This window comes from Selaginella moellendorffii, unplaced genomic scaffold (assembly GCF_000143415.4).
Source record: "Selaginella moellendorffii unplaced genomic scaffold, v1.0 SELMOscaffold_63, whole genome shotgun sequence".
Classification (NCBI taxonomy): Eukaryota; Viridiplantae; Streptophyta; class Lycopodiopsida; order Selaginellales; family Selaginellaceae; genus Selaginella; species Selaginella moellendorffii.
In genome coordinates, this window is record NW_003314324.1 from 50,357 (window position 1) to 73,394 (window position 23,038).

At 43.0% G+C, this 23,038-nt stretch overlaps 5 protein-coding genes across 8 annotated transcripts in view; 1 reads left to right on the top strand and 4 right to left on the bottom strand.

The window, feature by feature from the left end:
- Positions 1-8,798: 8,798 nt before the first annotated feature.
- Positions 8,799-14,523, bottom strand: LOC9644615 (MAP3K epsilon protein kinase 1). Of its 2 annotated transcripts, none has more exons than XM_024689665.1 (24): positions 14,104-14,523; positions 13,856-13,990; positions 13,774-13,794; positions 13,644-13,717; positions 13,504-13,594; positions 13,376-13,459; positions 13,223-13,324; positions 13,039-13,170; positions 12,908-12,979; positions 12,768-12,859; positions 12,604-12,715; positions 12,238-12,552; positions 11,874-12,175; positions 11,776-11,830; positions 11,547-11,726; positions 11,418-11,501; positions 11,276-11,367; positions 11,138-11,221; positions 10,369-11,090; positions 9,936-10,321; positions 9,757-9,882; positions 9,298-9,704; positions 9,126-9,240; positions 8,799-9,077 (listed from the first exon to the last, which is right to left on the bottom strand). In XM_024689665.1, exons 1-24 carry the CDS (start codon positions 14,161-14,163, stop codon positions 8,904-8,906), a joined length of 4,017 nt encoding a protein of 1,338 aa, XP_024545433.1. In that variant the 5' UTR covers positions 14,164-14,523; the 3' UTR covers positions 8,799-8,903. The 2 variants fall into 2 exon arrangements, with proteins under 2 accessions (XP_024545433.1, XP_024545434.1); XM_024689666.1 differs by having other exon boundaries at positions 11,776-11,820; positions 11,885-12,175; positions 14,104-14,522.
- Positions 14,524-14,593: 70 nt separating this feature from the next.
- On the bottom strand, positions 14,594-15,823 carry LOC9644775 (uncharacterized protein KIAA2012 homolog). Of its 2 annotated transcripts, XM_024689669.1 has the most exons (5): positions 15,596-15,823; positions 15,434-15,547; positions 15,232-15,381; positions 14,977-15,171; positions 14,594-14,891 (listed from the first exon to the last, which is right to left on the bottom strand). In XM_024689669.1, exons 1-5 carry the CDS (start codon positions 15,764-15,766, stop codon positions 14,748-14,750), a joined length of 774 nt encoding a protein of 257 aa, XP_024545437.1. In that variant the 5' UTR covers positions 15,767-15,823; the 3' UTR covers positions 14,594-14,747. The 2 variants fall into 2 exon arrangements, with proteins under 2 accessions (XP_024545437.1, XP_002984645.1); XM_002984599.2 differs by having other exon boundaries at positions 15,434-15,823.
- Positions 15,824-15,906: 83 nt separating this feature from the next.
- On the bottom strand, positions 15,907-20,133 carry LOC9644776 (ubiquitin carboxyl-terminal hydrolase 13). 2 transcript variants are annotated; one of them, XM_024689668.1, is made up of 21 exons: positions 19,852-20,133; positions 19,657-19,729; positions 19,453-19,606; positions 19,245-19,402; positions 18,930-19,195; positions 18,662-18,880; positions 18,498-18,606; positions 18,324-18,439; positions 18,174-18,272; positions 17,969-18,078; positions 17,841-17,915; positions 17,658-17,736; positions 17,462-17,599; positions 17,331-17,411; positions 17,164-17,283; positions 16,909-17,112; positions 16,767-16,858; positions 16,607-16,715; positions 16,486-16,554; positions 16,325-16,435; positions 15,907-16,259 (listed from the first exon to the last, which is right to left on the bottom strand). In XM_024689668.1, the coding sequence occupies exons 1-21, from the start codon at positions 19,876-19,878 to the stop codon at positions 16,176-16,178; spliced, it is 2,493 nt and encodes an 830-aa protein (XP_024545436.1). In that variant the 5' UTR covers positions 19,879-20,133; the 3' UTR covers positions 15,907-16,175. The 2 variants fall into 2 exon arrangements, with proteins under 2 accessions (XP_024545436.1, XP_024545435.1); XM_024689667.1 differs by having other exon boundaries at positions 17,462-17,608; positions 19,852-20,132.
- Positions 20,134-20,292: 159 nt separating this feature from the next.
- On the top strand, positions 20,293-21,711 carry LOC9644777 (START domain-containing protein 10). The gene is made up of 4 exons (XM_002984514.2): positions 20,293-20,880; positions 21,014-21,175; positions 21,299-21,448; positions 21,508-21,711. The coding sequence occupies exons 1-4, from the start codon at positions 20,635-20,637 to the stop codon at positions 21,640-21,642; spliced, it is 693 nt and encodes a 230-aa protein (XP_002984560.2). The 5' UTR covers positions 20,293-20,634; the 3' UTR covers positions 21,643-21,711.
- A 358-nt stretch (positions 21,712-22,069) lies between these two features.
- The window catches only part of LOC9644616, a 2,040-nt gene continuing 1,071 nt past the window's right edge, over positions 22,070-23,038 (bottom strand). Inside the window, exon 2 of the mRNA XM_024689677.1 lies at positions 22,070-23,030. Within this exon, the coding sequence (XP_024545445.1) occupies positions 22,070-23,030 (961 nt within the window). The remainder of the gene's footprint in view (positions 23,031-23,038) is intronic.

Sequence of the window (23,038 nt, forward strand, 5' to 3'; positions counted from 1 at the left end):
ACACAGAATGACAAGGAACTCGAATACCATCCGTTGCTCTTCAAGTTTATGGAAGCGTCATCTGGAGGGCAGCCTGAAGTGAAATTTCTCAGGGAGGTTCATGTGGGAGGGGCACGCGAAGATTTAAGTAGCAGCATTTTGGGTGGAAAATTCAGCGAAGCACATGAAGTGAAAGCTGCTTTCAGTCTGGCTGTGAGTGGGAAGCCAGAGACTGGCATCGAGAGAAACGTTACCGGAATCAGTAAGATATATAAGTCAAATAAGAAGTATGCAGGTCTGCCATGCCACCTGGGGATTTTCGCAACTCGTTGCGAGTACGTCTGGTTCGTAAAGTTCCGATACGAGCAGCGTGGGGAAGCGGTGGTTTCATGTGAAGTGGCTCCGGAGTTTCCCTGCGGTCCAGGGTGGGAAATGAGTAACGTGCTTTGCGACCTCGCTCTTCTCAACACCGCCAAAGAGGGCAGCAAGCTCATTGATATATGTCCTTCGGAGGCGAACAATGGATTCCACCTTTTAGTCAGGTAACTCCTCCTTATTCTGCCTTTTTCATACTGATAATTCTGAAATTCAGGTATGTCGACACGCTCTGCACTTTGTACAGCATTCCAAAGGCTCCCCTCGAGCTTGCAAGAAACGACGGTAGCAAAAGCATTGACTTGAGCACAGCTTCTATAGTGGGGCAGGGGTACAAGTCAGTCGTTCTTAAGCTTCCGGGGGAAGATTGCGTCATCAAGGTTTCCGACCGCAGCAGAATCGGTAGGGAAACTTTCATTCACGAGCGCGTGGATGGAACCAGTTTCACTCGTCCTCAGCGGAAAGGTCTGCGCTGGTGCGGTCAAGTGCTTGGTGCGGGCGACGGCCTTGAGTGGATGGTACTGGCGGGGTTTGGCAGGCTGGTGACTTCGGACAATGTACTGTGGGATTTTCAGGGCTGTTGGAACCAAGCCTCGGCAGCTTTAGTCGGACTGCACTCTCGCGGGGTTCTTCACCGTGATATCAAGCCGTCAAATATGCTCATCTTCCATGATGAGCTGTGGCTGAATGACTTCGACTGTTCATGTCTTGTGGACGAGAGCGTGGAGATTCGGAGGATGAGGGTCGGTGCGCCCTACTTTGAGTCTCCTCTGTTTGATGGGGCTGAAGGTTTCCTGTACAGGGATGACTGGTACTCGCTGGTGCTCACCTTTCTGGATCTTCTAGGTTGGTATGGAGGAGCAGACAAGAACTCAACCTTGTCGGCTGCGGTAAGAAATGAAACTTTCCCCGCTAGCTTCAAAGCATGTATCAACTGGCTACTCGCTGATGGCGGTGGCCTGTTCCGTGTGGAATTAATGGAAGGTAGTCAAAATAACGAAATAAAACTAAGGAACCAAACAAAGTTAAATTAAACTTGTATAGTTACTTTTTAAGCTCAAACCAAACTAAACGCTATTGCTAAACTCTCGTCTTCTTTTGGCAATTTATGGACACTAGCAGCTGGCTGATTAGTACAGGATACCAGGAATTTTTTCCAGGAAGATGTTTTTCCTGACAAAAGCAGATGCCGCCCACTAGCTGCAGATGTATTTCACTTATACTAGACAACCATCAAATGCTGTGTGTGTCAATCTGGCACTATAGACCCTGGGAATCTGACTGGACACATTGAGAGTTTCCCAGAATCTTATCCTGCTGCAAGCCTTGTACTCCAGCTAGTTAAGCGTGCTCTTAGCGCTACCGGCTTAGTTGGTTGTGGTGCTGTAATGTAAGCATAGGCACAAGGAAGCTCCATATGAAGGCCCTAGACAAGCTCCTTCGTGATTAAGATGCCCAGCTTGTGGAACATCTCAGACACAAGATCAAGGGTGTGCGTGTATGGATGCTTTCCTGAATTGATATAAAAGTTTATTTATCTTAGCAGCGGGGTGGCCAATCTAAGCGACTAGAGCAAACCGGCCAGAAAACTGTATGAATAATCATATAACGAAATCAACCATAAAACCTTGCTAGAAACAGTTTTAGAAACTAAATATATTTCAGAATCAGAACCATAAAACGGAAGCACATGGAACTAGCATGGTCCCAACGTTATTTGTTCACTTCACGAGTCTTGGGAGTCTTGCAATTTGGTCACTGGAGTCCCGGGAATGCCCGGACTTCCCAGGGGGAAGCCCGAGTAGTCCTGGGAGTCCAGCCGCTTGGTAATAAGAACATTATTGTCCTGGTTCTAGTGCCTTCCTTAATCATCCAGTAAACGGTAAACTTCAAATTAACAATCAAAACCATCTAAAGTACGTTCCATAAATCAACTGCCATGGCCTGGTCCAATTGGGCAGGGCTTCAGTAGATGGTATTGCAAATAGAGATTTCCAAAACCAATATTACTTCTCTGCTATATTTATACCTTACTAATGTGTCCCACATTTTTTAAATCTTCATATTACTTTCATAGACAAACAATTATTGCTAGTTAGAGTTTAAGTAGGCACGAAGTTGACAACGGTTGAGATCAATGATATAGCAAGATCAGGTTTTCTGCTAGTTGGGCTTCCTTCCGCTCCTTCGACCTTGATGCACTGAAAGTCAGAATTCCACTACTTAGAGATGAGGGCCAGTTTAGATGATGTAATGCTTCGATTCCCATAGTTCTACTGTTTGAGCCGGTGGCACTCTAGCTTTGCTTTTAGGAAATCTTTTTGTTTAGGCAATTAGTATATACACCATTCAGTGTGTATACTTATGTGTTGATTACTCTCAAAGGTGTTTTCTTTATGTTCTTGCTCAGATGTCCCAACTTTTTGTACTTAGAAACACATGATAGAAGTGCAAACGGGTTGTCTTGTTAAATGTCTTCGCAGCAAATCTCATGGGATAAATAAAAGTGAATGAGTTAATACTTAAAACTTAAGACTTTAATTTTTTTGAAAACTTAAATACTTTGTATACTATTATAATATATTTAATAAAAAAAATTATAAACTTATTACTATTTTAATTTTTCATTTACCAAATTCATGTAAAAAGATTAGTTTCATATAATCTTGTTGGTGGATTCAGTTTTTTCTGCTGCTGTAACTTAAGTGTCCACCCTAAATCTACATGGCCTACTATATTTATTTAATTGTTAAACTTATAAATTCAAGCACACCTCTCATTTTATTTGAAAGTGAATATTTATCTACACAAACAATTAGCCCACAAAAAAGTGTTGTGATGTGGCACAACTCTTCCTTGCCTAGAACCCTAGAAGATCATGGTGTGGGAAATGCAGTAGATAGGAATGGATTTGCCATATAGGCACCAAAAGAAGGAAGACCTATTTGAGAAAATAAGTTATTATTTATCTCTATTTTATCCTTTTTTTTAATTTCAAAAGTATTATCAAAGGGTTCATTTGGCACCAGTTTATCTAGTGTTTACTTTCAAGCTCATTTTTATAATAAAAGCTCTTATATTATTTTCTATGTGCTAGTTGATACAGACTTAAGTTTATCTTTTATTGTTTGGCATATTGCCACATGTTGTTATATACATTTGCATAATTCTTTATGGCAATGCCCGTACATATGCATGTGCATGGGATGAAGTAGACCTAATTGTATATATAAGCTATCTCAAGTTTGAGTTGTAGTCATTGCAAATGGTGCTAAGTCAAACTTTTAACTTCATCCTTGGTATAAATTAGTTACAGTGTAATTATACCAAATGTGACTTCTACTTTTATTTTTATTTCTATCACTTTTATCTCCCCATTACTTCCTCCTATATTTCTATTTTATTCTTCTATTCCCTCTTCATAACCTTCTAATAATCTTTGTGTTGTAACAGAGGACCAGCTCATGAAGGAGCATGTTGACTTCTTTGAATTTGACCTATCATCTGGGATCACCAACAGTCTCGTCTTTTGGAACCATATCAAGAGAACATGATTCTTGGTCGGGTTAAACCACCACCTTTTGGAACTATATCTAGTCAGGTTAACCCACCACTACCACTGGTCTCTCTTTTGGAACCATATTAAGAGAATATGATTATTGGTTAGGTTAACCCACCACCTTTTGGATTAAGAGAACATGATTCCTGGTCATAAAGTGAAGTTCACATGCCCAAAGACTTTGCAACATTTGAATAATAGCCTTTTTCAACATCTATTTGATATTTATATGTAAAATATTAATCTCTTTTGGTGACTGATGATGAATAAAAACCTTGATTGGACAAGCATCCCTAATTGGAATAGGATGGAGGAAGTCTAATAGGAGTATTCATTTATGCATTAACTATTATCCATTAAACAAAGTGATGATCCTAGATGTGTATCCTTTTCCTCATATTGCTGATCTTCTAGATTGTCTGAAGAGAAATTGTTAGGTCACCAAATCAGATTTTGCTTTTGGGTACTAGCAAGTTGATGGTCGAGGAAGATATTCCCTTTTTATACACTATTTGGTTTATATAAATTTTTGGTGATGTCATTAAGTTTGAACAATGCTTTAGCGACTCTTCAGCAGATGATGGATGAGGTTTATTATTATATGCTAAAGGTGATTGTTGACTTCATTGATAATTTTTTGATCCATTTAGAGAGGACATAGGAGGAACATATCTAGAATGTTTATAAAGTGTTGGATTAGTTATGAAAAGTTTGTTTAAAAGTAAAGTGATCAAAATGCATGTTTGGGTCCAAAAACACCACTTCATCTGGGTGTATATTTCTCGTGAAGTTTGCAAAGTTGATATTGACAACCTGTGGTTATTCTAAAGTTCCCTACTCAAAAGTGTGTGAATGGTATGCACACTTTTTTAGGCAAGGTGCAATATTTTAGCTAAGAGTTGTTGATGACTCCTCTAGTTTTAGTGTATCCTAACTACACTCAGCCTTTCATTTTGTGTGTGAATGCTTCTAATATCGGTCTGTGAGGTGTGTTAATGCAAAAAAGCTTGAGTGTGTTTAGTCAATGCCATCCTATTACATACATCAACCATATATTATAGTCAGCGAAAGTGAATTACTCCACAATAGAGGAGTGTTTAGCAGCAGTTTAGGGTTTCAATAAACTTCATACATATCTACATGGTTCTTGGACATTACTAAAAGGTGATCATGCTGTAATTACTTCTTTATTGAAGTGGAAAAACTTGATTGGTTATACTACTTGATGGGTTTGAAGCTTCAAATATATAACTTTGATATTGTACATTGCCTAGGTAGTTCTATAGTTGATGTTAATGCCCTTTCTCGAGCTCCTCTTCTTTCTTTTCTTTCTTCTTATATTTCTGACAAGTTTGTTATTCTAGCATTTGTGTCCATGTCATATTGTACTTGATGTTGATCATCCATAAGGTGTAGGGCATAATTTACTTTCTTTTGATGAGGTTTATGAGGTTCAAAAAGTTGAGTTGGAGATTCAAAAGGTTCATAATGGGTTTGAGAATCTTGCATCACTTGTTGATAATTTGTCATTTTGGCATTTCCATTTTCAATATTGTTTTGAGGACAATGTTCTTTATTTTGTAGGAATGGATCCTAGTGATCATTTATAGCAGGTGATAACTTTGATCTTTATTCCATATTTTTTTCTATACTTACTATAATTTTTCTATTCTAGGTAGCCATATGGGATATTATCATGTGACTGAGAAACTACAGAAGTCTTTCTATTGGCCGAAGATGCAACATGATATTATTCGATGTGTATATAATTGCATTTGGTGCCAACTTCATAATAGTCTCCTCTGTGCTATAAAAGGATAGTTGGAGTCAATTGTTGTTTTTTGTTTGTTTGAGTTTGTGGTGTTTGATTTGATAGGGCCTTTTCTATGATCAATCGTTAGCAATGAATATGTCATTATTACTTTTAACTACTTGACTTATTGAATGGAAGTTAATGCTCTTACTACTACACTACAATTGTTGTTAAATACTTCCTCCTTAATTGCTTGGTGTTTCAAAATTCTTGTCTGAAGTGAATTCTTTTGGATAATGATTCTGTATTTATATCTGAGGCATTTTATATTTTAAAGTTTCAATTGGGGATATGTCACATCATCCACAATTAAATGATTTAGTGGAATGGCTTATTTGGACCTTCAAAGAGAGAATTGCAAAGTATGTGAACTTTCAGCATTCAGATTAAGATGGTTATTTGTTGTATCTTCAGTATGTATATGTTACAAGGGTGTAGAATTCTATTGGTGCTTCACCATATAAACTCCTATATGGTCATGGTTTGATATTACTAATAGAGTTGAATTTACATTTGTGGCTACAATGCTGTATATTAATATTAATTTAGTGGGATTTTAATATCTATTAGTTTCAATCAAGACTACTCGCTCCTATATATAAAGTAGGGTTTTTGGGTTAATTGATATGCACATTTTTGTATTCTAGTTCTATATAACATTAGCTCATAGATACACACCAAACTTATCTACACATGAATCAAATTACATATTCCATGCACTCATAGCTATAAATATTATTTATCAATTAAAAACTATTTCCTAATAATAAAAAGTACTAATTTATAATGTGTTAGTGAATATAATAAAGCTATAAAGTTAGTGTTTAAAAGATATATATTAGCTTATGTATATTTGTTTTAACTACTCTTTGAGTTTAACATTAAAATTCAATAATTTTAAAAGATTTGATTATAGTTATTTAAATAATATATTATGAATTTCATACAACAACAGTTGGTTTACTTAATAATAATGCTATTCATCTTTAATAGTATGTATTAATCCAATTGATCAATTATAAGTTTATAATTATAAAAATATTTTAAATTTATAATCACAAGATTAATCTTATTGCACATCAACAATTAGATGATAGAATAAACTAGAATATACTAGAAATGTTTTAATTTGTTTTATAAATTATAAACATGTTGCTTAAATATTCTGGGATATTTTACCATCTAACATGTTATTCATTTGGATTAATCTTGTATTTATAATTTAGAAATGTATATTCACGACCACCCCAATCCAAAATAATAGAAAGTTTATTTTTATTTTATTCTAACTTCTAAAACATTTTGGGTTTGCTTAGCAAAGTTGTAGGGGGCTGAGTGAATATACCAAGATCATACTTGGATATTCTGAGATATTCTACCATCTATTGGTTGTTATTCATTTAGAATAATCATATATTTATAATTTATATTATAGTTTATAAACTTTCCTATATTATAGTTTATTATCATTTAATAGATGATTAAAATTGTGTTTGTAAATTATAAATATGTCTATATTTATAAACTTCCATTTGATCAATTGGATTGATAAATAGGAGTAACCACAGAAAATTATTAATTTATCATATATAAAAAAATGATTACATTTTTACAAATAAATAAATAATTTGTTGCACGTTGCATTGCAGCAATGCATTATTTACTATAGCATATTTTATTCTAATATGTTGTTACTAGATTGAACCGTTAAAAAAGAGTAAATCAGTTAACACATATCTAATACACAGAAAAACAAACAGATTGTTGTTCATGCTCCAGTTGTGAATTTAAGAGAAGAATTTCGCTAGGAAACATTTCTTAGTTGTTATACTGGATTTCAAACACCAGGAATGGTTCCTGGCGCTCATGTGGTCAGATCTTCCGTGGAACCCATGGGCGAGAAGAGCGACCACGTCCATGCCCTGGGTGTGCCTGTCTGTGTCATCTGCGCCAACGACCACGACATGAACCACCACGACTTCATATCAGCAGGAGGAGAAGTTGCTCTTCGTTTGACTTCTTCTTCTTTAAGAATTGCGGACACTTCCCATGGGATCCGATAGAAACATGATTCACCTAGGCAAATTCCAAGCTAGGCTAGGGTAGGGAAAATAGCAGATGGTTTATTTTTCCAACAGTTCTGCACTTCATCAGCTCAGTGAGCTGGGAGGGAGATGACAATGAAACTGTCTACCACGAAAAAGTTTGTACCGTTCGTTGTCTTCATTTAGGGAGATCCTTGGAGAAGATCCTCCAAATCCACGAAGGAGTCCAGATCGAAGAGCCAACTTGGAAAGACGCCTCCAGCGCCAGGGTCCGAGCTTGGGGTCCCTGGCGAGCGGTCCACTCCACTTTGACCGGAGCTAAAGGTTTGCAGTCCAGCAGCAGTTTGGAAAGTTTGAGAAATGCTTGGATCAGACTTGTTCGCAAGGCCGAGAGAACAAAGCGAAGTTGCATTACCTTCAGGTTTAGAAAGCTCTGGTTTGTAGAGACAAAATGAAGATAACCTAGCGTTCAGTATAAGAAACTTGTGTCTGAATTTTTTGTCAAAAAGATCAATCTTATTATTAAGACAAACAATATAACACTTATCAACAAAAAACACAAAATTAATTTAATTGCATATAAAAAACTAGATGGTAGATAAAGTGAGAATATAGATTTAAGAAAGCTTATAAATAATAATGAAAAAGGAAAAGTTTTGAAAGTGCAGCCATAGTCCAAAATGGTGGCTTATCAGTACCTATAAACAATAAGCAAATTTACCTCATCACTGTTCCATGGTTTTAGTCACAATGTCTAGAACAAGTATCTCTTTCTTGTCTTGCCCACCATATATATTATACAAACTATAAACATGTCAAACACAAGATGAATAAATGGTAGAATATACCAAAATATACAAGCTTATATCCGGTTTTTTTTCATTAATTAAAGAGTGGCATATATTCTGAATGACTCCATCAGGATTATAGTTCTGGAATTTGTGATCAATCACGAAAAATGGACACCATATTACCTCTTAGTTCAGGAATTCGTGATCAATCACAAGAAATTAACAGCATATTACCGTGTAAAAATTATAGGATGTAGATTTATTATACTTTTTGCAAAGAAGTTCTACCACAGAAGATTCAACGCTCATACAATAGTTTCCTAATAGAGTAAATTGTAACACTATAATACAGTGTTGATGTGGAGAGCTTTGAGCAGAGCTGTAGCCATTTGTTTGACGAGAACTTGGCCACCCGAGCGCTCACCGTGGCGTTCCTCGATCAGCTTTTGCAGCTTGGAGGGCAGATCATGCTCCACAATCAGTTGCTTGGGCCGGGGATGGTGCTCGTATACAGCCTGCAAGAACTAGTTTTACTCCCAGAAAACTCCACGTTTCACCATTACCTTGATCAGTTTTAGCAAGTTGAGCCTCGCAATTGCATCTTGATGATCGAGCCGTCCAACCAACAGGGGAGTTAACCCAGACACCGCAAGCGCCGTGTTGAGTCGTGGAGATTTCCTGCACCAAAAATCAAAACGGTCAGACGAAAATAAAAACACAAAGCATGGAACTTACGTGATGATCTTCAAGAAGGGCTCCAAAATATGTACAAAAGACGAGCCACTGCAAGACTGGAAGAAGGCCACCAGCTTCTGTACCGAGTCCTTCCTGACCAAGGCCGATTCCACCTTGCGCTGGTCGTTGTCGTGGGCCAAACACACCGCCAGAGAATCCAGCGCTGTGACTGCCCAGAACTCGTCGTCCAGAAGGTTCAGGTACACGTCCAGGCCTTTGTGAGCTCGTAATTGCTCTCTGGTATACCGCGATGCGTGAGCCATGTCGCATAGAAGCGGCAGCGCAAACTTCTTCAATGGCGAGTTTGTGGTGATGAAGTGTAACAAGTGAGGAATAATGCCACACTCAGCAGCTTGCTCTTGTCTCCTTTTGTTGATCTTGCATAGATTGTAAAGAGCATTCAGTACCTGCAGAAGGCAAAAGATTTGTAAGCCTCGGATGGTCTTAGAACTGGAGGACCTGGTTGTGTATTTGCGAAGTATATTGTCCTTCCAGAAGCGGGACTAGATGTTTCATAGCATCAGCTCGTTGGAGTGGCTCCAGGGTATACGGATCCATCGAAAGCTGACTGATGCACTTCAATATCTGCAAAGTCAAGGCCAGTTATAGAGCGAAGACTCGGCTAAAGAAGTGTTTACCTTGAGTAGTATAGGAGGCTCCAGTTTGCTGAGCATTGTGAACAGCCGGATCAACAAGCTCAGGCTGCACATCGACGACTTGACAACAGTATCTGCGCGAGAAAACTCCAGCAGCAGGTCGGCAACTTTGACAAGATACTCCCTCGCCACTTCTGCATTTAGCGTCGATGTCATTCTTGTAAGCACGCCGGAAGACGTTGCGCTTCCGGGCCTTCCATTGAGGACGCCAGAAAGCGAGAGTAAGCCCGATGCCGACTGTGATACTAAACCAGAGGTTGACGCCGTCATTTCAGCTGTTGGCTGTTGAGGTAAGGTTTGCTTTGTCGTCAGGCCATTTGAGGAGCTGCCTTCTTGGCTGAGTCCTAACGCACGAATATCACCTTTCTCTGGATGTAATCTGTCAGTAGAATCGATAAAAAAACAAGGTTATTACCTGCAAATGCTCGCATCAACGTTTCGAGGTCCCCGTTGTTCTTCCGCGTTGCACCAGAGTGGTGAAGGAGAGGTAAGAAACTGCTGTCAGCCTTCTCTGTTGTTGCACGACCAGAAGTAGCGGGCCTCGTCGATTCTTTATCCAGCATACTTAGAAGCGGAGGAAGTTGTTCATACGACTTCCGGGGCATGTCCGACCCATTTTCTAGATGCCACTGATCGGAGTGATTCTCTGCCGTCTTCTCGGTCCTTCCTGACACCTCCGGCGGCATTCTTTCTTGTGATGATGAACGACGTCGATTATGACCCAGTACTTTCCCGTCCCCACCATACTCGCCTTGCTTTGAGCTTTCAGGCTGCGCTAGTGGAGACTTCTGTGGCTGCTGCGCCTTCGGAGAATCTGTAGGCGGACGGAGAAAGTCATGTCGAACCCGCAGCGGATCCAGCTGTCCGGATCTTGGACGAATGTGATCAGCATACACTCGAGATGGTTCAAGAGGTCCCGAACGTGAACGCTGAGACGTAGTTTCACCACCGATGGCCGAGTTGCCTGCGCCACTTGCAGAAGCCAGCCTCGCCGCCTCATTCAAGCTATGAAGCGTGTTCACAAGTCGAACAAGGACGCCGCTCTTTGAGAAAATTCTACAAAAATCGTTCCTTGGTGTTGGACTCTTTAGCTCAAACACTTGCCACATGCAGTCAATCGCAAGATGGACCATTTCTCTGTAAAATCAAGGTTAGAACCTGCATAAGTTTTGAAGAAACACTACCTGTACTTCGCATAGTCCGATTCTAGAAAACCAACGAGCACAGGCAAGCCTCTGCAAGCTATGAACATTTGCAGCGTTAAATTACTGCAATATCCATGTCAGTCCCTTCAAGTAAGAAATGCAAAAAAACTAGATAACCTGCTATTGCACATTTGTTGAACAAAGTACGCAGCCTGCATACGCATTTCCTTTGATTTTTCTGGCGCAGCAAAGTTCATCACAACAGGTATCTGTAGGCACCATGTATCGATAATATATTGCTAGATAAAGAGAGACTTACCAAACCAGCTAAACAAGCATTTTCCTGTATATCAGAACTGTCCTTGACAATCTGGTTAATAAGTTGCAATACTGCATGCATGACCTGCAAGCCTTTATTAGAAATTTTCAGATAGAACCGGACGCTTACTCGATTGTTGTTCACCTCCAGCATTTCAAGCAATGGCATTATCCCATGTTGCAGAATAAGATGAGATTTTTGCTCGGGAAATTCGCGAAAAACGGACACGAGTTTCTGACAAGTGGAAACTATTGCTTCCTCGGGCTCCTCTGGTTTCAATAGACCAATCAATCGGGTAACTTCCACAGCCTGCCGAAGTGTGAGACGTAAGGACATTGCAACGTAATGAGAATGCTACCTGTTTGCCATAGTAGTCTCTTCCTTCCACATTGCCATCGAAACCCTGAATGCAACTGTATAAGCATCAAAATCTACTTTATCACAGTCAGGAAATACCTGAGACTCACCAAACCAGTGCTGTCGAAGTCTTCGTCTTCAACCGCATCCACAATAGCTATAAAGTTCGTTTCTCCGTTCTTATTTTCGGCTCGTTTTCGAGCCATTTTATCGTTCAGCTTCTTTACTAGAGCTGACGAGTCTCTCCCACTGTTCGGAATTGCCAGAGGAGCAGGTGACTTATCTTCCTTCCGTTCAACTTTGGCAGGAAAATCTTCGAACAGATCATCGAGAATTCCATCAGCTGGAGTGTCGCTGAACTTACTCAGCTCTCGAATAGTTGAAGTTACACCCTTCACAGACTAAAGCACAAATGTTAGACGAGCAAATTCAAACAGAATGAATATATAATAAAAAAACAAACCTGCGATGGCTCTGTGGGTAGATCTTTGCTGTTCATTTTCGGATGCTGCAACATTTCATCCACTTCTTGAGGGGGTGACATCAGTCTCTCGGGAGTTAAAGATCTTTCAACAGCTTCAGGTCTTCCCATTGTTTCCTCTGTTCCAGGAAAGACCACAGGACGGGGAGCTTTTAGGCTCCCCTCCGGCTCGTCTTGATCCCCGGTTTGTGACGACTCGTCAATAACCAGCAAGTCATTGTTCCTTTTCGTTCCATTTGCCTCACTTGTGACCGATACGCTCGCCAATTCTTGAGAACGAGATTTTGCATCATCATCCTAAACCAGCAAGACGTGTCATCAACAGAAGCGACAGAAACTCAGTACTACCAAGACAAACTCCAAGGATGTCGCTGGTTCAGGTGATGAAGACTTCCTGTCTTCCTTTTTGCTATCTTCAATGCTTCTTTCCAAAACCGTAGAAACATCTTGCGGGATATTGCTACACAAAAAAAAAAAGCTTAAGTACATCTCAAACTCATAAAGGTATTTACCTCAAACGAAGAGAGTTTTGCAAAGCTCGCCGTGAATTACGAATCCAGGAATGCTTCAGCAATGTCTTGGCATCTGGACGGAGCTTCGCATCCTGAAATCAGATTTCAGTATTGCCACTATAAGACAATCGGGAGCGAACTTTTTGAAAGCATTGGTGCAGAAAATCTGTCAATCCAGGTGAGAGATGCTCAGGAATAGGAGGTCGTTCGTCCTGTAAACATGTGATTATTTTATATTTTCGCACAAGCAGAAAACAAAAAATACAGATACCTGGACAATGCGAAAAAGTGCAGGCATTGGCTGGAGATCATAGTAAGGAGGCACACATGTCAACAGTTCTATAACAGTACACCCAACGCTCCAGATATCCGACGAAGCACTGACTCCTGACATTTCGACTACCTAACAGAAGCATCGTTCAAGATTAAACAAGGTCGCGCACAGTGAAACGCACCTCTGGTGCCATCCAATACGGAGTCCCAACAACGGAGTGAGTGTTCACGTCAGCTTCAGTTAATTTGGTGGCAACTCCAAAATCCGCAAGTTTTACGAATCCCTGAAAGCTCTACATGTTAGCAAGCAAGCCACTGGCTCAAGTAGTAAACACCTCTTTCGTCGTGAGGATGTTAGCCCCCTTAATGTCTCTATGAATAACACCTTGTTCATGAAGATATGCCAGTCCTTCCAAGACCTGTGAATATCGAGTTAGCACTCCACTTTGTAATTTATACATGCCTGAGCAATGTATACAGCAACAAGTGACTCTGGAAATGCGCCAAATTTGTTCGGCTTAACAATGCTAGCCAGAGAACCATTCTCGACATACCTGCAGAGAAAACCACACTAATCAAGGCCAACATTGACGGTTAGCTTACTCAAGAATGATATACAGATGTGTCTTGGTCTTGATAGATCCCCTGTACTTGACAATGTTTTTATGGTTTAGATTCTGAAAAGCTTGAACATTATTAGATGCGATCTTTACCAAAACAATAAACTGCATACCTTCAACAAATCGATCTCTTGCTACAAAACATACATTGACAAAGCATGAGTTCGTAATGAAAGATAGTAACTTCCATCTTACCATGATGCTTGCGAGGTCCTCTGGCGGGATGTTCTCCAGAGAAACCTGCTTAATTGCCACAAAGTCCCCATTTTCCAGGTCCAAGCCTTTGTAAACTCTGCCATATGCACCTTTCCCGATTTCATCTCCTATTATCTGTTTGATTACACGATACAAAAGAAGAAGGAAAAACTGATCAGCACGATACAAAAGATAATGAAAATGATCACGATCTCCCTAAACCAAAAAAAGGAGAATGAAAAACTCACATATTTATCATTGAGCGTCTTTGACTTGTGGAAATGAGAAGCCGACGAATGCCGCGACATTTTACCCAAAAACTCTGCTGGGGCCACGGTGCGCTTGCCTTCATCGTTCACTTCATCAGCACGGAATTCCAGCTACAAAACCTCCTTCGAACCGATCCAGCCCCTGACATCCCTCCCTGTGATCCCCGATCATCGTTTCTCGCCAATGCGAGCATTCCCGCGCTAAAACCACGCCTAAAACCCGCGCCTCCCTCCCACATTGGCGCGCGGCTACGCCAAATCAAGCCGAATCGACCGGCACGAAGCCCCGCAGCAGCTCAAATCCGTGCTCTCGATCGATCCTGAAATCCCAGCGTACCTACGAGAGCGATGGCGATGGCGCACGACCTAGCGCCCCGGCTCACACAAACCCTAGAACGCGGCTTACGCAGCAAGGGGCTAATCGCTAGTTTAATTTGCCTCACAGCTGTCAGCCGGTAGCTACCAAGCTAGCGCAAAAAACCAGGCTGGCCTGCGAGAATCACAGCCTGTCCGAGGTTCGATACCAACAGTACAAAGATATTCGTCCAGGTCCGCGGCTCGAATCCCTGGACAATTATACTAATTCTTCTTTGGTTTTGTTCTTCGCGTCACTCTAGTTCTCTTTACTCGTTTAGACGAACTTCTTGCAAACTTAGCTGATCGAACTCCATCAATCCTCTCAAGCAGCGAATCTCGATCGCAAAGTTCTCGTTCTCCTTTGCCAGTCTCGACTTTTCCTGGTGGAGTTTCTCCATTTGCGATCTCACCTAGGGAAGAACGAAAGGAAGAAACGATGTTCTTCGTGAGCGAAAGAGAGGAAAACTCGAGAACTTGCCATCAATCACTTCTCACCAGATCGTCCTCCTCTGCCATCATCGCTATCTCGGCCTGTTGCTTGAGCTTCTCGATCAGCTTCGCGTTCTCTTGCTCGAGCTTCTCGTTGTCTTGCTCGAGCTTCTCGTTGTTCGCTTCCAGCTTCTCGATGCGTCTCAACGCGAACTCGAGCTCCTCTCGAAGAGCTTTCATCTCCTGCTGCTCCACCACCACCTGAGAAGAGAAGATCGATTAGTTCTCTTGTTCCCATGTTTCATTCCAAATTCACCTTACTTCTCGAGAATGCTGGATGTCCAGAGTCTCAAATTCTCCATCGCGACTTGGATCCAGTGGCAACACGGCGGCCTCTTTGCGCGGCTTCTGCGACGGGCTTCTCATAGACATGAGATTCGAAGCTTTCGTTTCTACTCTAGTAAAACCATCCTGCCATTAAACACGAGAGAAACTTAGCTTTGTCCAAGAATCTGCCAAATACCTCGATCGCCTTGCCGATTGAGCCGCCGAATTGCGACAGGCTCGATGCAAACGCTTCCAGCTTCTTCTGGAGCGGCGGCGCAGAGCTCTCAAATCCTGCTCTCGCCGGAAATTCCTGCGGTATTTCACCAATCTCCACTCGATCATCACTTGCATGGGCTACCTCGCAGAGATTTTGCTCCCGCGTCTCAAGATCCCGACCGCGGTTGTGAAACCAGCTGCCGACGCGCCCGCGGCTCCGATCATCTGCAAATGCCGCCTTGGCCTTCCTCGACACCTTGCTCCAAATCTCCCTGCTCCCGATGCCGACACCGCTGCGCTCTTCCACCGCCATCGCTGCGCACTGAGAGAAGCACGACCTAGAAAAGCGTTCGAAATAATTCTGTGATAATCCAGGCCGCCCGTTCACGAGACCCGTTACTTTCCACTTTGGAATGGCAACGAGATTGTCGCCATCCAACGGCTACTTGTCAATGGAATAAATCTTTCCTGTGTGTATTAAATCTGTTGTCGATGATGTTAGCTATATAACTTACACAAGCTTCACATCGTCGTCGCGCCTCCTACAAACAACAAACCTTCCTTTTTTTTCCCGTCGCAAATCTCTCGCTCTCTCTCCTCCTAGTCCGCACAAACCTTACAAACTCTCGCTCGATCGATCGAATTCTCCGCTGGTATCGCATAAGTAGCGTGTGTGTGTGTGTGTGTGTTGTTTCTCCTATAGAAGAGTGAACAGCGTTGTTTCATTGGACTTGTGGACTTCGCCAGCACAAGGCACGGGCTCCAGGAGCTCTGGACACGGCTAGCGCTTGTGAAGTTCTTTGAACCTGTGAAGAACAATGCGTAAATTTTAACGAAGAGAATGGAGGAAAGGAGCAACGAGAGAATGGACCTGACGGCTGCGGACATGCTCCAGAAACATAGCAACGTTTGGAAGCGACAATTGCTGCGAGTCCTCTTTGCTTACTGCCTTCTGGAAGCATATGATGTCACCATCTTCCAACTGAGCAAACGTACAATCGGGGTCAAATATAAAAATAGTTCTACCCGTACCTGACTGTCTCGAAACGTAAGTTTCTTGTCAATTGGTTCGCACATCACATTCGGGTCAAATTTAATTTCCTGTCGAAAACAATGATGAAGCAAATCAATATAGAATAAAAACATTATCTACCTCAAACAGCAGAATTTCTTCACCAGATGGATAACCCGCGATCTCATTCAGCTTTTCTACGATGTCCGCAGCTTTTCCATTGGCCTTCACCATTAACTTTCCCGCATATCTGAACAGGAGAAAGAATAATTTGATGGATTAGAAATAGTTCTAAACATACCTTAAATCTTCCTTATCCGGAATATACAGTTTCAGGAAAAGCAAGATATCATCCTTCGTTTTCTCGGATGGAGATAATGGAATGTACATGTCCTGCACAAGTGAAGCATTAAAGTGAGTTTCTCTGACGAACATTTCCTTACTTGAGCCTTTTGAACCTCCAAAAACAGCCTCAGTTCCCCATTGTATGTCTTGTTTGTTGCTGTCTCTTTGATGTTCCCAACCATCTGTGATTCCTCTTGCTCATTCAATGGTCTGCTCGGACGGTAAGTATGGTTTTGACGCTTAGCCCATAGCCAAAACCTTTGGCAATTTACGGGAACGTTGAACTCCTTGGAAACTTCCTCCTAAAAGCTCAAAGTCAAAAAATTCGGACAGCAGAGCGTTGGGCTACAGACCTTGAATTTTGCGAATGGCAGCTGCTTCAGAACTCGAAAACTGTGAATTCTATCATGATCAACGAGATCAAAGAAAATGTCCCTTCCTATTTGTTCAGAAATATCGTCTTCTCTTGTTACCTGGTAAAAGCGTCAAGAGACCAAAGACAAAGACAATAGTGGACTACCTTTATGACAGTGTACAAATGAGCTTCAGACTTCTCTTTCCGTTTTTTCTCTTTGTCATCGTACTCCCGTTTTAGCCTCACCTGAAGTCCATATAGTTATAAAACACAAATGAAAATCAGAATAAGCATACCCGTAAATGCTCTGCAATATCTATTTCGTCCACATTGCAAATTATCCGATCTTTATCGCACTCTCGGACGTAAACAAGCATATAAGCGTTTGAGTACTTCGTAAATTTGAACGCAGTGTTGTTGAAACCAGGATTCGCCTGTGGAAGCTGCGCAGCACATTAGCAAAAATCGCACAAAAATTAGCAAGAAACATACTTCCTCCTCTCCACCATATTGCTCCTCGAGAACTCGTTTGGTTTCTTCTTTTGTCACGCGTTCATCGTCAAACTTATACCTGCCAGAAAACGAGACTTAGCGAGAATGTTCCAAAAACCTGATCAACTTCTAGCGTCATTTTAGCATTCAAAACTAACTACCTAAGTCAGTATCTGAAAGTACCACTGATCAGATAAAGTTGGTCTGATAAATGCGTAGTAGTGCCCTCCGTGTACACCTCCACTATGCACCAAGACGCTGGAATATCAAAACCCGGATCAGACTACGAGGATAAGCTATTCAATGTTTACCTATGCAAAGAGTACAAATTCCTCACGCCTCTATCGGCATCCGGCGATAAATATTTGCCGTTCTCCCTATCTAAATCCAATTGCAGAGGAAACTCGTAGCGATCGTTTATCTGCCAGCATAATTAGGCACTGTTCAATAAACAGCCCAAATTCAGTGAATGGAACTAGGAACCATCCACCAACACAACGTAGTTCAAGCTATTACCTTAACCATTGTGTCTCGCACAAAATCATATTCAAACCGCTTGAGTTGAAGCTGGAGAACAGGGGGAAAATCCACAAAGAGCACGCCCTTGCGTGCATCCTAAAAGCAACAACCATTAAACCTTCTTGACATGGAACACGAAAAACAAACCTGAAGGCCATGCTGTTCAGCATGATACTTGTTATCCCCTTCGAGCTTCTCTACCTCGACGTATTTATCAAACGACGCATAAACATCCTTGCAGCCTTTTACATCAAGCTGCAAATCTGTTATTCCAACGGGTTAACAATATTGCCTGCAATTCCCGAAAATGCAGAAACAAACCATAAAAAGATTCCTTTCGAGTGGACTTATAGTCCACATTGATGCATTCAATATAATTCATATGATGGCCTTCGAAAAGCTGCTGTATGGTACCTTCAACAGCAGTACTCTGTAGTGGAGCTTGGTGTTAGAAAACATTTAACGTGAAGAAAATAGCAGTAAACCTTCATCTTATCCTCCAGCTTCTCGCACAAAACACGGTTCAATTCTTGCACATCATGCTGCATAAACGAATCGTACGTATCCCAACCAAACGATCTAGTCAAATCTTTAGTTGCAACACTCGTGTCGCTATACTGGATCTTATAGAACAAACTTTGAAGTGCCAGTGGTATACTACTGGATGGAACATCATGTTCCGTTGTTGGCATATGGTATACTGCCTGCCAACACGAATAACTGTAAAAAAAGCAAGAAAATCGAGATGGTTACCTTTCGGAAAAATGGCAGGTGATACAGTGTCTGTAAAAGAGAATTCATGTAACAAGTAGCTCCTTGGTTTTTCAGACCTACAAATCCCGTCTCTTTCTTTGAGTCGTAAGAGAAACTGTCTACCATCTTCCGCACGTTAACATCGGCCTCCAGTATAAGTGTATCATTGACAAGGTATCCTCTACCGGGATCATACAGATCATGTAGAGGCATGAAAGAAGTAAACCCCCAGTCACTCTCCTTGGCGTTAAAATGGTGCTGAGTATCTGAAAGGATATAAAAACGTTGATCAAGATTCCAAGAAAAGAATGTCACCTTTTCTGATGCTCAGCTTGGGATCAAACTGGTTGATAACCGCCAAGTTGAACTGTGCAAATCGGCTCCAGCCGTAAGAAAGGCTTGCCGAATCTGCCACATCCAAGTACATGGAAAGGCAATCCACATTGTTGCCTTGGGTAAACACCAGTATCCTCCTGCATACAAAGATCAACAAGCGCGAAAAAAAGGAGCTGAGATTCAGTACCATTTGTATCCACCGATGACGAAAGGATCCGAGTAGTATTTTTTTATGGTGATCTTGGAGAAATTCTCGATCGGCCAAGTGAATTTTCCACACAGTGGATCCTCGGCTGCTCGGCTCTCTCCAGATACTGGAACGGTCTCGGCTTGGCTAACAACTGATGAGAAACAAGCATGAAACCAAAACGATAATTATCCATCATCCTACCTTCCATTGCCTCCGCCGCGTCGGTGGCATTCGGATTAGCGCCGGCGGCAACGAGCACACCTCCTTGCTCCTCCTATCACACAGCAAGCACCGCCAATTTCACTCCCGGGACGCGAAATTCCCAGAGCTCACAGAATGCGCGCCGGATCTGAGCTCCAAAACCTAGAAATTCTAGGACAAGAATGCGGCACTCACCTCCACAGCCATCGCCATTGCTGTCATCGCGCGCGCGCCTCCTCCGCCCCGCCCGGCGCTGTCTCGCGGATTGGAATCGCTTAGAGAATTGGAGAGGCCTTAGGGTTGGGACGAAGCGGGCGAGACCTAGGATAAAAGATCAAAGTTTCTTATTCGCTTTGCTACAAACTGGGCAGTGTGAAAACGAGGGAGAGAAGAAGCAAAGGAGACTGAGAGGGACGCCCTCGCTGCCCTCGCGAGGAGTGAGGTGGCGTCCACGTGGCGCTCATCCAGGGGCTGTTGAACACGTGGCCAATCTGAGAAAAATAATGTCAGAAATTCCTTTTTTTCCAAACGTGCTCACGAAGTTGCGTGCTCGAAACCTTTAACGTGCTAAAGGCATATGCCAGGGATATGCTCGGCCATGGAATCTTTAGCCCCTTTGGCAGGATATGCCTTGGCACTAGTGATCCAGCGCTTTTGCAGCTCGCGCAGCTCGAGCCAAGGCGCGGTGGAGTGGATCTTGGCGCGCACTCCACGCTTCTCTTTTCTCTGGATCAATCGATCACCGCAATCTCGCTAGTGTTCTCTGTCGTCGCGGGATGATTCCAGGCAAAATCGATAGGTCTCTTCGAGAATCCGTCACTTCCACGGCCAATCGCCAGCATTCTAGCCCTCGCTAAGCGCACAGGGTAAGGGATTTCATCGAGATATCGGGATCTGGCGCGATCGCTCGCCAGGATGCTGGATCAGGTACTTTATTAGGTAGGGAGAATCCTCGAAATATTTTTCCAGAGCGAGAATATGAGCGTGAGCGAGGAATCTCTCAAGCGCTACGTGGAGCACGCGAGCTACAGATGCTACCAGGATTTGCTCGTGGATTCCCGGGCCGACGAGACGGAAGGGTGGAAGCCGATCAAGAGCAAGCGCGGCATTGCGATATCTTGCCGGAGAGATGGCAACAAGACGATCGTGATGCGAGGCCAGAGCGTGCTCAACATCTCCCCTTCCAAATTCCAAGCGGTCACCAACGCGATCGACACTGCCAAGGTACTTCTTCTATTCTTTCGAGAGCACGGAAGGATCTTCTTCGAGAGGAAAAAAAAAAGCCAAAACGAGGGAACAAACTTCCCAACTATCTGGTGTGTTTGTTTTCGCTGATGGTTTTCTTTTCCTTTACCAGCAATGGGACAAGAGCTTCATTGAAGGCCAGTGCTTGCATCGCCTGGAAGACAATCTAAACATCTTCCGGCTCGTCTTTGGGCGCAATTCCAGATCACCGCTCTTTAGAAACCGGGAGTTCATCGTTCACGAGAGGCGCGAGATCATGGACGACGGTACGGTGGTAAGCTTTCACTCCAAAACCTTTTTAACTTTTTCCCGATTGATGATCAAGTTGAGAACATGATCATGTACGGCCGCCGTGAAGCTCACGAACTTGTGTGTTCTTGGTGGATTCAACTCCCAGGTGGTTGCCGTGACGTCTCTTCCACAGGAAATGGCTGCTGGAATCTTGCCACCCCGTGGCCAACTCGTGCGTGGCTTGCTTCTCTACTCCGGCTGGGTGGTGGAGCGGATCCAACAGAGCAATGCTTGCATGGTGACTTACATCGTCCAGGTATGTCTAAATCTCGCTGTTTCAGTGCAAGTGTTAGTGATTTTGTATGGTTTCTGCAGGTTGATCCTGCTGGCTGGCTTCCCAAGTGCATAGCAAACATGCTTGTTGTGAAGCTGGTGTTTGTCATATACCACTTATGCAGGCTTGCGGCAGTCACGTTGTCAACTCATTCTGAGGAAATCACTATGAAATAACATGCGAATGTATGTATGTGCTGTTTCAGATCTTAAATTATTCTTGATTTGCGAGCGGGTCATACAAAACTGCCTAAATCACTGAGAAGTACCGTGTGGATATCTTGTAGCTATGTAAATTATTCTTGATTTGCCAGAGGCCATATAAAATCACTATAAGATAGATGTGTGAGGTACAGTCATGTAGTGATTTTTTATAACCTCTTTGCGAATCATGAATAATTTACATGGGTACGGAATCATTACAAGATTTGCAGCAATATAATTCTTCTTGATCTTTCTAAAGTTGATCCTCTAGGCTAGAGTTGATATAAACTGATTGATAGAGACTTCAGTGCTAGTGACTACGAATCATTGTTTAACATGTGAAAGGAACAGGAGATAAAAAGTCAACAGGAAAAAGTCAAACCACCTAGAGTCAACGCACCTAGTCAACGATCACCATGTCCTCGAACATCGGGCCCGAGATGGCGTTGTGCAGCATTATCATGGGATTCACCCGGCCGTCGTAGTTGAGGAACATCTTGAGTATGTTCTTGGAGAAGCCCGAGACGAGCGCCACGCCGGGCTCGTCCTTGGTCACCGGGATGCTGTCCGAGTCCCTCAGGTTCCAGAACACGATCTGCGGCGGCTCATCGTATCCGGCAGCCTTGAACTTCTGCTTGATCAATTCATAATCCGTGAGCCATCCCTCCGAAGCGGCTGGCGGCGATGGCGAGCTTCCACCCCACCAATTCGGACTAGGATTGTATGCCGGTCCGCCCCTGGCCTCGTCGAACTCCATGTCGCTGTAGACGAAGAGCCTCTTGACCATCTTCTCGGGCGGGACGTTAAACTCGCGTGCTCGCTCCAGGATGCGATCAAACACCTTCTGGAAGTCGGTGTTCATGTTCCACGGCATCCTCGTCGTGAACTGGTACTTCTCCGCCAGCGTCTTGCCGGTGATCTCGTGGAATGCCGGCTCATTGCTGAAAGTTATCAGCCGCCCCTTCCACGGCTCATCGCTCAGCTCCGCCGTGAGGAGTCCCAGCGCGATCGCCACCTCCAGCGGCGTCCCATTCATACTCCCGGACACGTCGCAGATCGAGACCGCGTTTTGCAAGCTCCCCTTTTGCCGCAGCTCGTCCACCATCGCCCTCCACTGCAGCTCCGCCGTCTCGCGGTGCTCCTCCACCGCGTCCCTGAGTATGTCATGCGGGAGTAAAGCCCCCGCCGCGATCTTCTTCTTCCCGGCCTCGACGTCGCTCAGGAACTGCTTGAAGCGCGCCTCGTCGTGCTTCATGAAGATCTCGGTGTAGTTCTTCATCGCCACCGATGCCACCCGGTTGTATGGCAGCTCATCCCACCTCTGCGCGCTCATGAACACCTCCGGTAGCTCCAGCGCCGTGCGCAGTGG